Here is a 13,578-nt window from a genome sequence, read left to right on the forward strand (position 1 = left end):
CAATCTCACTGGAGCCCTCAAATCACCTTGCTTTGGGATGGCTGCTAGCTCCCCTGTTGTCTCGCTGCAGCTCGAGAGATGCACACGGGTGTGACATGGCTGCCGAGTGCCAGGCAGGCACTCCTCTGTTGCAGCGTTCTCAGGGCCTAGTCTGTCAAGCTGCAAAGCCACTGCAGACCAAAAGCGACAGACATTACCAGGGGCTGTGAAGGAAGCAGCCCACCTGGGCCTCCCACATGGTTAAAGTTGCCTCAGCTAGGACCTCAGTCGGGAGCCTGGAAACGGGCCGGGGTGTGCGTTGAGAAACCAAAATTCCTCCCTTTCTCACTGGAACTACAAAATCACACGCAGCCGTTAGACATGGCAGAACTCCACCGAGATTACCAACCCAACTACCGATACCTGTCGACACTACGACATGGAGTCCCTGCCAGGCGGGCTCGCGCGGAGGGGAGGGAGGCGCGCACTACAAATCCCAGCGTGCCTTGCGCAACACGCCGTCGCCTAGGAGACGCGGCGATGTGTTGGGGGGGGTCGCTCCGTGCCTCCCGTGGTGCTCCGCGCGCCAGAGGGTAGTTTTGACTTCCCGTGATGCCCCGCGCGGCAGGCGGCATGGAGGGGCGCGTGGCAGAGCGGCTCCGCGGCGCCCTAGGCCCCTTCGGCTTCGAGGTGCACGCCTTCAAGGTACTGGCGTCACGCAGGGCTCGCTGTGACGTCTCCCGCGGTGACGCCAATCAGAGGGGCGTCACCATCCCCGGGGTCTGCGGGGATGTGGGACGGTGGCGGTTCCCCGAGCCGGCGGTGACCCCTGTGGCCGCTGAGGGGAGCGGTGCCGGGCCGAAGCGCCGGTCCCGCCGGGCGGCCCGCAGCGAGTGCTCCCGGCGAGGGCCGGTCCCTTGCTTCGCCCTGTCACTGCGCCGCTGCCGCCTGGGCAGGCCCCCGTGCTACCGGGCGGCGGCGCCCGCCGTCCTCCTCGCGCGGCCGACGGCAGGCGGCACTGCCTCCCCGAGCCCCGGCGGCCGCCGCGCCGCCGCGCAGGCCCAGCGCAGGGGCGAAGTCTCTGAAGCCCCGCGGTGCCGCCCCCGGGCGCGGGGTGGGCAAAGGGGGCAGCCGTTGCCTCCTTGGCGCAAGCACTTCGCGGGCTGGAAGTGCTCGTAAGGAAAAAGCGTGAGTGAGCCGATTAGTCTGCCCGGTAAAACGGATCAAGGTCATTGCTGTGCCTTGGCACCGGGGGAGCATCAGCTGAACTAGAGGTTTGCTCAGGACCTTTGCATTGGTTACGGTCAGGAGAGTTAAATAAAGACCAGCAGAGAGTAAAGTCCTGTAAACAAGCTTAAATTTTAATCTACATGTAGGAACGCCTGTATATTAAAGTGCAGACGACCTCACCCGCTTGTAAATGGCCTGCTGACGCACGGCTCATTCTGGCCGCTGAAGGGGGCCTCTCCCACTGTCCCCTGGATTGAACTGTGTACGCTCAGTTTCCACCAAAACCTGGGGGTTCCGTCTTCACCCACCCCAGCAGCAACCTGCAGTAAATCAATCTACAATATCAAATGCATATCAATCTACGATAAACCTGACCTTCTGCTCCTTGGGGAATGTTGTACTTGTATTTGCTGATATATTCTTGACAGAAAGTAAAAGGGAATGAGGCACTGACAGGAGTGAAATCTCCAGAATTTGGAGAAGACTTTAACACTACTTTCCTAAAACACAGCAGCAGAATTAGGGGCAGAAGCCAGATCAAAAGGGCTGCAACTACCAGAGGGAAACCTTAGGATGCTGCATCTCTTCCTAGATTTAGTTATACAGCTAGCTCTGGTGTATTGACTGATATAAACTGGGAAATTAACAAACCTTAGATTCACATCTCTGTAACTTCTTGTAATATTGATTCAGCATCTTAAACAAAACTGATTAAACTTTTACATCTTACTTTTGATGCAAGAATGTAAGCTTAGTTTTCATTCTGTGTTTCCATATGGGCAGGTCTGGCTGCCACTGTCACCTATGAAGTCACTTTCAGATTAATTTCACTGATATTTAGAGGTGACCAGTATTTTGCATTTTCAGACTAAATATTAAAGTTATGTTACTTGACATCTCTCTGAATGTTAGACCTGGTCTTTATGGCATCCCAGGAGAGTTGGGGTTATCATAACCTGTAAAAAGACTGATGTTACGGTGCAGTACATTAGTAAAGGAGTTGCAGGGCTTTTTGGCCATTACTTCCTCCTGCTTGGCGGTTGCTGGTCTGAGTCCTGTCCCCTTGGTCTAACTGCTGCCCTGGCTTGATCCCTCATTTCTGGAGTGTGTTGCAACACATCTAGCCCTGAAAACAAATACCAGAATGTGGCTGTGTCACAATCCACGCTCTATGGGTGACGGTTCTGGGGGATTTTAGCACTGCTGGGAGCTTTACATCCTTCATTTTCACACATAAATGTTTCCTGCTGAAGAAATAAACCATGCAACTTGTCACATGAGCAAAACACAAGTACCAGTTTCTTTCTGGCCAAAGATGAGAAAAAAACCTGTAAAAGCTTTATCTAAACCAAAACATCTGATTTGCATTGGCAAGACAGGTTGCTTATACTTTCCTCTACAGTTTCTGAGCAGAGCTGGATAAAGGCCAGTCTCTTGAGCTGAATGCAGTGGATGATTCTTATCTCTCACATACAGCTCACAGTACAGCTTCCAGAAACTGTAAATCCCAGTATGCAAAACAACTTGGTTTGAATGGAAGGCACTAGGCAGGCTGCATATCTGGGTTGCAAATGAAGATGGCTACACTTCCTTCCACTTTTAAAAATTCCTGCATGCCCACTAGCAAAAGAGTGGTGTCCCTGTTTTAATGGAGATTTGTTTTTCTTTGCCAAAGGTTGGATGGTACAATGCTATTCTCCAGCCAGCCTTTCACCTCCCCTACGCAGATGACACACTGGCCTTCGTGGTCCTCAGCATGCCTTCAATGTTTGACAAAGCTCTGAAGCCTTTTGTGAACAAAGAACGGTTAAAAATAATCAGGGATCCCGTGGATCAGTGTGTTTCTCATCATTTGTCACGTGTGAAGGAGGTAAGAACCTGAAATACTGATTCCTTGTACTATTGTGGCATATAACCAGCTGGGCTGAGCAGTAGACAAAGCCTTACAGGTTCCCGCCCTTGGTTTTTAGAAGGGTAAAGCATTATTCACAATGGTAATTCTTACTAAGAGCGTCAACAGGCTGTTGACCTGCTTTACTTGCATATTCTGTCTCTGCCATTACAACCTGTAGCTATGTAGGGTGCTTTACAGTCATAGTTTGAAAATCCAAGGCCACAAGCATGCTGATTTCAGTAGCAGGATGTAGAAATCTGCAGGCATCACATGTGCCTGAGTTGTTAGGATCCAGCATTTCTGTAGAGGCAAATCTTTTTTCATGAGCCTGGGCTGTTTTGGGTTTTTTTAATTTTCCCAGAAATTCCCTGACCAGAAGGTGGATGTCATATTTGATTACGAGATCCTGCCAAGCCGAAAACCCAAATTCTTGGCGCAGACAGCTGCACACGTTGCTGGAGCCGCATATTACTACCAAAGGAAGGATGTGAAGCTTGATCCTTGGGGGAAAAAGGTGAGGCAAAAACACAATGTGGGAAGAACAACCAAACTGTAATCACTGGATTGTACAACTATTGTTTACTCACTAGTTCTTCTTGGAGGAATATACAAAGTCCGGATCACATATAGATGCGTAAACTGTTTCAGACAGGAACTGGAAGCTTCTTTGGGGTGGTAGGGAGATACATACCTGGAGAATAATATCTTGATCTATTAAACCTCCTTAGACAGGAGAACAAATTTCAGTGTAAAAGAAGACCCGTTGCTTGGAGCATTATAAATAGAAAAAAAAAATTGCACTGTGGTTAATTTGTGTGTTAGATTTTCAGAAAGGGACCTCTCCCCACACTACAGGGTCATGTGTGTGGGCACAGGAGAATGGAAATTAAATGTAATGCTCCAAGCCACATGTTCAGGAAAGAGCTTTCCTTTCTTCACTGTGTAGCAGAAGGGCTAGGAGTGTGAGAAGTTGCATCAACCTCGATGCTTTGAACTCTAACCATTACTAGAAATAAAATGAGACATCCTAGATCCTTCTTTTTTTTCTTCCAGAAGATCTATGGTGTATGTATCCACCCCAAGTATGGCGGCTGGTTTGCTATCCGGGGTCTCCTCCTGTTCCCAGATATTCAGGTACCGTTCCTGGAACAGTCTGCCCCTGTTGACTGTGTGAGCACAGAGGAAAAAAGAATTGAGTTGCTGGAGCAATTCAATTTCCACTGGCAGGACAGCCGCTACAGGGACATAATTGAAGTGAAGGAAAGGTACTCGGAGGAACAAAAAGCCTACTTTGCCACTCCTCCAGCGGAGAGATTCAGACTGCTAGGGCTAACACAAGAAGCCCAGAGAAGCACATTTCACTGAGTAACAAGGCTCCATGAAGGGGCAGAGGGCAAGCAAACTGCAACTCATCAGCACCTTCTTTTCCACGGTGCTGAGTAGGATGGTGTGCTGATACAGAGATGGCAAATCCAAGCAGCGAGTGGAGCGTCTCACTCTAAACATCAGCTTCTCAGAGTAAGAGGGAGCACTGCATCATAGTACTTGTGGTCTGGAGGAAGGTGGGAGCAGTCCATTCTGTGCTGTTGCTGATTTGGTGCGTCTTTTTGGGAGTCTGGTGAGATGCCTGTTAGCCTTGGGTTCGGAAAAGTTCAGACACGATGGCAACTGGAAAACCCGTGCTGATGATTACAGCAGTCATTTTTGTTCTCAAGAATCTTCTTTCCAAATGTTTTGGTTTTATTCTATGTAAGAGTAAAAAAAAAAAAAGTTAATTTTCAGTCACTGTACTCCAAAATACTTCAGTCTGAACTCAAGGCAGATAAATTTTTAGATGTATCCAGCATTTTATTACCCTAGGGAGTAAGTGTTCAGTCTTTTCAGCCTTGCCTTCCTCAGAAAGAAAATACGCCCTGTATTTCTCCACTTGCAGTGAAGCTGGCTTGATTTAATTAAGAAATCTTTTAATGTCTCCTTTCCTTAACATCCAAAATGAAAATTCTCCACAGATTGTTTCATTAAGTAGCGCGGTCCTGTACCGTAGAACAGGAGTGAGGAAAACAGAGCCAACAGCAGCCACCTCCTTCACGGTAGTTACGAAAGGTGAAGGGACACTACAAAGGTCCCAGCTCGAGGCTGCCATTTCCTCTCACCCAGGGTCAGCTTCTCAGAACAAGGTGATGTCTTTAGTTCAATTTTAAGCATTTGTCCATTGTATAGAGCAGCCAACTAAAATCTTTGGAAAGATGCTGAATAATGTCTATGTGAGTGGAGTTTATACCCATGTTAAGATACCCGACTTAAAAAGACAATTGCATGACGTTTTTCTGAAGTAGATGAGGTTTCTATTTAAAATATTTCTCAGCATTGTGCCAGCACAAGCCACACACATACCACAGTTCTACTACCATAATTAGTCTCCTGTTGTACATTTCATATGGGGCAGATCTTAAACCTGCATGCACATAAAAACCATTGCATGAAGCATTGTCACACGCACAGGCAAAGCAGCAGAGGAAAAAAAAAGAGCAAATGTTCATGATGTTCATGTTACTTACATTGCTGGATAAAATATCTTCAGACAAAAACGTAACTTTTTTTTTAAATTATTTTGTGCAGTTAGATTTGTTCAGAGGTTACAATGACACTGGGAATCAGGAATTAATTTATCTTGGAGCACTTTGAGGCTCGGGCCTCATTAAAATAATATAATAAATTAGAATACAGTTTGTGGGAGTTTTGTTACTTGACTGCAGTGCAGTGCTGCAAATCGCTAAGCACTTTTACCTTTCCTTTAGATCAACATGATGATGCAAAAATACTTTGCAGAACTGAGCCCTTTCTTTTTATTTTATGTTGTGATTCTTCATACCTGTTGGAAACCCAAACACTAAGGTTGCCCTCACAATAAGTCACTGCTTGATACAATTTTCCATAGTCTATATACTAGCTAAGCATAATAAAAATTCAGCATAACAACTTTGTTTTCCTGTGAACAGAGAAGTGAGCATGTGATCGCTGGGTTTGTTCTGTTCATTTGCTGTTACAAAAAAGTCTGTGTTGCTTTCCGTGCTTTGTTCACCATATCTGACTAAGGCAGACACCTGACTGACTGTGTGATAGTGGTATTGTGATTTTTAATTTAAGCAAAATAATTAAATTTGTTTAAATTCTGTTCTTTTGTTACAGAATTACTTCTGGTTGACATGTTGGGTTGACCTTCCAGAACTTTCCAACTTAACTGTAATTTAACAGGGACTTGAGTTAATGGTTCATATTAGCAACAAAATTCTGATTCTTTTAGAAGGATAAATACAGAATGGAATCAGTTATTTTTTTACATTACAATTTAAAGTAAAATATTTTGCTATTTTGGATTTCTTACAAATATTTAATATTTTGTCTTACTTCATTTAGTAAACAGATTACCATAGCCATTTCAATGTTTGTAATTGATTTCTCTTCACATGGTATTTTGGTTAATAAACTATAAAAAGTTGCAAGTAACCCTCAGTACTGAGTATTTTTATTTAAGCAATGCAATGATTAACTTGTGGAGAGCTAAACATGTTGAAGTGAGAACTGATCACTGTGTTTTTAACATACTGAAAATAGTGAGCTACCCAAGACACAGAAAATTCAGTATCTGAAAACAAAAGAAAAAGTTGGTTATCTTAGAAGTTAGTAAACTATTACAGCAGGCTTATCTGGGATATCAAAAAATAAAACATACAGCACATTATGAATAAGTCTAATAAATCTTGCTGAAATGACCTGGTACAGATAAGCATTTAACAGCAAGCACATGACAATGCCTTTTCATTTTTTCCCTCTGTTATAGCAGTAACAAAAGTTCAAGGCGTCCAGCGATACACAACTGCTACAGAGGGAAAATCCCTTGAAAGTAATACCTGTAAGCACTGGAATTCTTATTTGTTAAAACATATTAGCAAATACTGGGTTACAATAAGGGCAAATCCACATTCTCTGTGCTTCTGGCAATAGAGTTATGTCAGGCAGAATGGAGTATAAATTTTTAATAATATATCCACTCCTACTACAGTAATTCTGGAGTGAATTGGATTGGTTCTTACTGTCTTTCTCGTAGCCAGGTCACTGAGATCCACAGCTGCAGCTAGTAATTTTCTTCCCTTGCTGGTTGGAGTATAATGGTCTTTGTCTTAGAAAACTGAAGTTTGAGAACCTGTTGGATTTATCTCATCTCTTGGGACAAGACTAGGCATGGTGAGGAATGGATCATTCTTGGATCCTGAGGCATTGTGAAGACATTCTTATTTTCAGCATTTGCAAATGTCAAACAAGTAATTGCAGATACTTGGATAGATTTACTAGTTCAAGTATCACATCTTATGCTTTTAGACAAGTAAGTTTTTCACTAAATCCTAATTTTTAAAACATGTATTAAAGTTATCTTTTTTCCTCAATATAACCAGGAGATTGACTATTCAAAAGCTGAACAGTTAAAAAAAAGTTAAAAGCTACTTGGATTTGAATTCAGTTTTAGCAAAAGGTATTCAGCTAGTAAAGTATTCTGTGGAGAATTAACAAATTTGTAATGTTTTCATGCACGTAACATTTATCATTCATCCTCTCCTTCAGTTAAAGTTTCCTTTTTTTGACTTCATCATTAACCTTAAGGTTAAAGATGTAGCAGACAATACTGATTAAACACGAAGCACAATCTAATCTGGTGACAAGCAGCCATCAGGATTATTACTCAGAAAGGGAAAAACGTGTTTTTTCTACCAGTTAAATCAGTTACATCTCAGTGGTGCAAGAATAAGCACTAATGTTTGTGGTGTGAAGTAGAGTTTGGCAAACTTAATTCCTGGTATTGCCTCATGTCCTTCTATAAAAAGGATGGCTTGTAATAGCCCTGTCTTCCTCTAAACTATGGAAGACTAAAGATGGTTTCCTGTATAAACCAGTGCCGGTGTGGCAGACAAAAACAGACAACCTCATGAGAGTAGTGCACTCTGCATTTTTTTTCTGTTTTGGTTGGTTTTTGTGGGGGTTTTTTTAGTTTGTTTTTCTCAGGTTTTGGTGTGGGTTTTGTTTTTTTTTTTTTCAGTAGGGCTACATTGCCCTCCTCCAGGTCAGAAGCATAATTTTACTCATTCACTATAGTACACATGGTCTTTTATTCATTTGTGACCAAAGCTATTGGTGGCGTAACTACTATTTAAGAAGGGTTAAATTACTGAAAATGCACAGTGATTTGAATTTGACTAAAAAAAATAATCTGAGTAGAGACTTCAGTATTTCTGAAAACAAGAAGTGGCAGCTACTGATCAGCACCACTGCGGTTATCACCACTCTTTGTTCAGCCCCATGCAAAAGGTACATTTAGAAAGTTAGCTTGACAAACTGATTTAAGCAGCAACAGTTCCAAAGTTCCTCCTCTAAGGGGAAGTGGGTTTCGCTGCTTACTGCAGCAGAGGTGCAGCTGTACCTCTGCAGCTTTAGCCTTCATCTATGTTCACCAATTCATCTACCAAAATGGACAAGTGTATTCATGAGACTTTTTTCCCCGTCAAGTTGCCTTCCTGTCATATCGTATATCCTGTGACAGATCATCAATCATGTTTGCTTCAGAAAGAGAACAGAGCGCTTCCCTTCTAGGTTTTCAAGGAGGAAACAGAAAGACCCAAGGAACACAAACGTGCTTTGCTTTTCTCTCTGCAAGTGAAAAACAGATAAATGTTCACATTCCTTAGAAAAACAGCACTTTAGAATAAAAAATGTTGGTTTTTTTTTTCCCCAATAACTGAAACACAGTAATAGGAAAGGTGGTGGGAAACTTAACAAAAAAAATTAAATCTTTTATCATAGAATGATCAATGAGATATTTCAGTGGAATGTTTAAAATCCAATAATATATCATAATCCTCAAAATGTGATTATGTATGTATAAAAGTATTGGAAGTAGCTACTTCCTGAAAAAATAAATTACATAACTACCATTCATTATTATATCTATACTACATTTTCTCATTTTACGTTATTTTTGCTGATGTTGCACATAATTCAGTGAACACGCAATTTTATTTTCAATAACTGCATAGGTTTTATTTTCTCAAAATACTTCCTAAAGGAAATTTCCAAAAAGAGTTCTACTTGTTTAAGTCTTCAAATTTCTGGAAATCATATACCTTTACACTAAGTTGCCCTGTTTTTTTTGTTTTTTTTTTTTCCCCTCATATAAAACAAAGCATGGGTAGGAGAATTCCTGTAAGTAAATTAAAGGAATAGGCAGGGAAATTTCTGGGTTAAGAAATACCCTACAGAATCTTAAATTTATGCAGAATCATTAGTTTTTCTATGAATGCATAAAACCTCTTATTCCTTTTTTCAGGAATTAGCTAGTTTTAGATTTTAATTTCATGTCATAACCTTTTTTCCACTACTGTTCTGACTAGTCTTCCTGAACCATTCACTGCTGCTTCAATCTTTTTAACAGGATCTTCTTCCAAAACAAAACAAAACCCCTACAGCAATAAATATTAAAAGAAATTCACCTTATTTTTGTGAAAAGTTAATTTGACTAAATACATTATTTTTAAATTACATTAAGTTTTATTAATTGTAGATTAAAGACTTTTTTTCTCTCTTGACAAAAGATTAATCTCATTTGTCAGTGCAGATACTTGAAAAATATGTTGCTCTAGAATATGAAACACAAATCTACTGGGCACTCAGTTTCAGAGCAATCTTAATGACTTCTTATATATTCATATAGATATGGTCAAATGGTGCCTTGCAGAGAAACATTCTAAATTCAGACACGTGTCCCATAATATGTACAGTGCTTTAAGTTTCAGGTGAAAGAGCCAAGTCTCACAGTAAAGTCCAAACTTATCATCACTAGGTGTGGTGAGAAGAGCTTACCACAGGCACGTGGTCATGCAGGAACACTGCGAACAATTCGCAGCGTGATGGCAACCTGTTCTCCTGCAGCCATGTAAGCGTGCGCAGCACAGATTAGTTGATTATGCAGAGTCGTTTGATTTGCACAGGCTTTGGCCTGTAAAGCCATTTTATAATATCATATTCCTGTGCTCTCTGAGATGCTTAAACTGTACCAGTGTTATAGATGAAGATGCTGACTAGTGACCTGATGTAAACACAGACAGGTGGACAGACAAAATTGGTTCTGACTGTACATTAAAGGCAAATTCATCTGGTTTTTTTCTCTTCTAGAATTGAAAAATGGAAGCTAATACATTAATGATCAAGAAGATACCTGCTACTTCAATTTCCTAAATTCAGTGTTCTTTTTGTATGTACCATTAATTTGTATCAACAAAAGACAGTGACAGCTTTAACACACTTTCTGACTCGATGTCCAAATGTTCTGTATTCCTACTAGTACACGCTGGACAGAGTTACCTGCCCTGTGGCTTCACAGCACTCCACCGCACCAACCTAATTTCTCCCTTTGCAAAGTAGAACCATGATGTTTCTGGTTTAAGTCCTCTATCTGTCTAGCAAGATACTTCAGAATGTGTACTTATACAGACTGTCATTTAATACTGAACTTCAGACTCACTAAAAATTTCACAAAAGATACATTTTTCAAACTATTAATATGAAGACCCCATTATTTTAACATCATCTTTACATGACCGTTGTTTTGATGTATAATATTACTAAAAGGTATAGTCACAAGGCTTTTGTAAACATACTTTCCTAACCAAAGTGCGTCATTTTGCAATACCTGTGAGATGTAAACTACTTGCCTTTGTTCTTTGAACTGTATTGATTTGTTGGACAATCCAATAAACTATTCATCAAAGGCCTGATTAAAAAGGTCGGAGCACTCGTTTAGAGTATTTTTCAAAACCAGTGACAAACTCATTTTGTAAGAAAGTGCTAATTCTTTAAACACTACTAAGCAATTTTTTCTTATAAACATCTAAAAATAAATATGCAATTGTTAATTTTTAAAAAACATACTCCTAGAAGATGTACAAAATCTAGTAAAGATTAGATTCTGTATGTCAAATAACGAAAGTCACATTCTATGTATTCTATGATAAACATATAATGTACAGAATTTAAGTCTGATACACTGTTTTGTATTATACATACCAAAAAAATCCTGTCACTCTTACACAAATGCAATTCTCTGAAAACTTAATTGCAGATATCTATCACAAAAATAAGGGAGTAAATATTCTTAATTTTAGGTAATATATGAAGAACACAATGCGTAGAAGATTTGTTTCCTTTCCACTTTTACTCAGTCTTCAGTAAGATCAGACAAATCAGGTACGTAAGCCACTGTCTGTAACACTGCAGTGAACAAGACCATCGCCATTTATTTTGAGGGTGAGATCACACCACCAGAGAGGTGACATCAGGGCTGCTTCACCACAGCTGTTGAAGTTCAGTTTCAAAAACTGACAAGAGTTTGCTCTTGTTAACTACTGTTGCATACAATTTTGAAATAATATTTACTTACATACAGTTTTAACAGTTTTACAGATCTCAAACAGATAAAATCCCATATATATTTATATAATTACATCTGTTATAGCAGCTTACCAGTGTAAACACCTGGTGTTGTGTAGTTCAGCCCTCAAAAATAAGAATATAAATGTATGAAAATATAGCAAATTCCATTATCGTATTGTCAGTAGATGACTGCTAGTACATGTGTTTCCATTGGCACTCTACTTTTGAGAGGAATGCAGTATCATAAATTTCTGTAAAAATCCGAAAAAGATGCATACAGTTAAACTGATCCAAATAATTTTTCAGAGATTATTTTAAGACTGAAACTTCATATGCTTCTAAAATACATTCATTTTGGAAAGCAGCAAGCCAGTTACATAAAACCTCAGTAATCATAGCAATCAGCTACAAATAAAGGGAAATAGAAATGAGAGCCAGCATCACGTATTTTAGTTTCTCTTCATCTGACTATTCTTAGCAAGATATTCTAAAGAAATTAATGAATTCAAGGTTATTCTTATAATAAGCACCCAAACTAGAGATGTGCACTCACACATTAAAAAAAAACACCACACAAACAAACAAAACCCCTACCCCACCACATTCAAGATATCTGTCCTTTCTAAATACCATCTGCTGTAGGCATCTTCAGGAAAAGACTTAGCTAATTGCAGTATTGTGTACTACCATCAGTCCTGTCACCAAAGCTAAGAACCGTTGATGTGTTTTTACCTCACTGGGAAATATGGCACCCATTGATCATGAAAGAAAAAACAGTTTATAACTGTAGCGAAAATACAATATGCATCTTGGTCCATGAAAAGGTTTTTTGATAAATAAGGATTATAATTATTTGAATGTCATTAAAATTACACCAGTGTAAGATAGTAGGAGTGGGGTGTAAGCCTCAGAACACTTAATGGAAATTCCAAGCTGCATCTGAATCAATATTGAGTTTATGCAAAGAAATAAAACCAAGGCTCTTCTTGAATTAAAGAAGTTTTGTGTGTTACCCTCTCAGAAAAATTAAAATGACAGTGTGGCAGACGTTCCCAGGAATGCCTCACATGGCTGAAGTATTAAAATATAAATACGTTTAATTGCATTAATTCCCACAGTCAACCCTTTGGTGCAAATATATAACACAGTTCCTAACCAACAGGTATTTTCTTTCTTGCCTGTTTTGAATTTCCACATTGTCATCATTCACCAGCGACTATGATGTTTCAGTACATACCATTAGTAGTCTCAGTGTTCCAACTCCGAGGGGAGTCCAGCAGCAGACCAACTGTAACCAAAACCCTTTTCTCTGTCACAGATTTGCTAAATTAATAGCTACTTAAGTAGCTATCACGATTAACCACTGTTCAAAATAGTAAAACCAATACACGAACACAACTATTTAAACGATTAAAGATATGCTGTGGGACAATATTAGATACCACTCACACCAAAAGTGAACATAACCGCCTTAGCAGCGAGGGGGAACATCACCAGCTAATAAAATCTTCCTGTCAGAACTCGAGTCTCCACCTGACCACCACGCAAAGGAAATAATGTAACAAGCGAAACACGTTCACGTTACGTCAGAGGAGCGGGCTAAATAAACGAAGAGAATAGATATTTTCACGGGCCGCTCCTAAGCCCAGACCTCCCCTCAGGGCGACGCTGACCTCTCCTCCCAGCAGCAGCCGCGACGCCACCGGCGCGCGCCGAGGGACGCCGCCGCTCCCGCCGCACGGATTGGCGGGGCCCCGAGCGCAGCCAATCCCCAGCCTCCGCGCGCGCCGGCGGGGGCGGGAGCAGCGGCGGCCGTTGGAAAAGCGCGGGCGGCGCCTCCGGCGAGGGAAAGGCCAGGCCGGGCCGCTGAGACGCGGCGGGCTGCGGGGGGCAGGGCTGCCGCCTGAGCCCGGAGGAGCAGCCGTAAAGCGCAGGGGACTCCGTCGCCGTCAGACTATCTTCCTCCGAACGCCTGGGATGTGCGCATGAAAACTTCC

General features: G+C 41.3%; 1 protein-coding gene across 1 annotated transcript; it reads left to right on the top strand.

Annotated features, from left to right (window-relative positions):
• Positions 1-591: 591 nt before the first annotated feature.
• On the top strand, positions 592-4,468 carry MMACHC (metabolism of cobalamin associated C; the record flags this gene model as incomplete). Its single annotated transcript, XM_082003102.1, has 4 exons — positions 592-684; positions 2,885-3,079; positions 3,465-3,617; positions 4,157-4,468. The coding sequence occupies 4 exons, from the start codon at positions 592-594 to the stop codon at positions 4,466-4,468; spliced, it is 753 nt and encodes a 250-aa protein (XP_081859228.1).
• Positions 4,469-13,578: the final 9,110 nt, after the last annotated feature.

Source organism: Phaethon aethereus (genome assembly GCF_964289735.1).
Source record: "Phaethon aethereus genome assembly, chromosome: 8".
Taxonomy (NCBI): Eukaryota; Metazoa; Chordata; class Aves; order Phaethontiformes; family Phaethontidae; genus Phaethon; species Phaethon aethereus.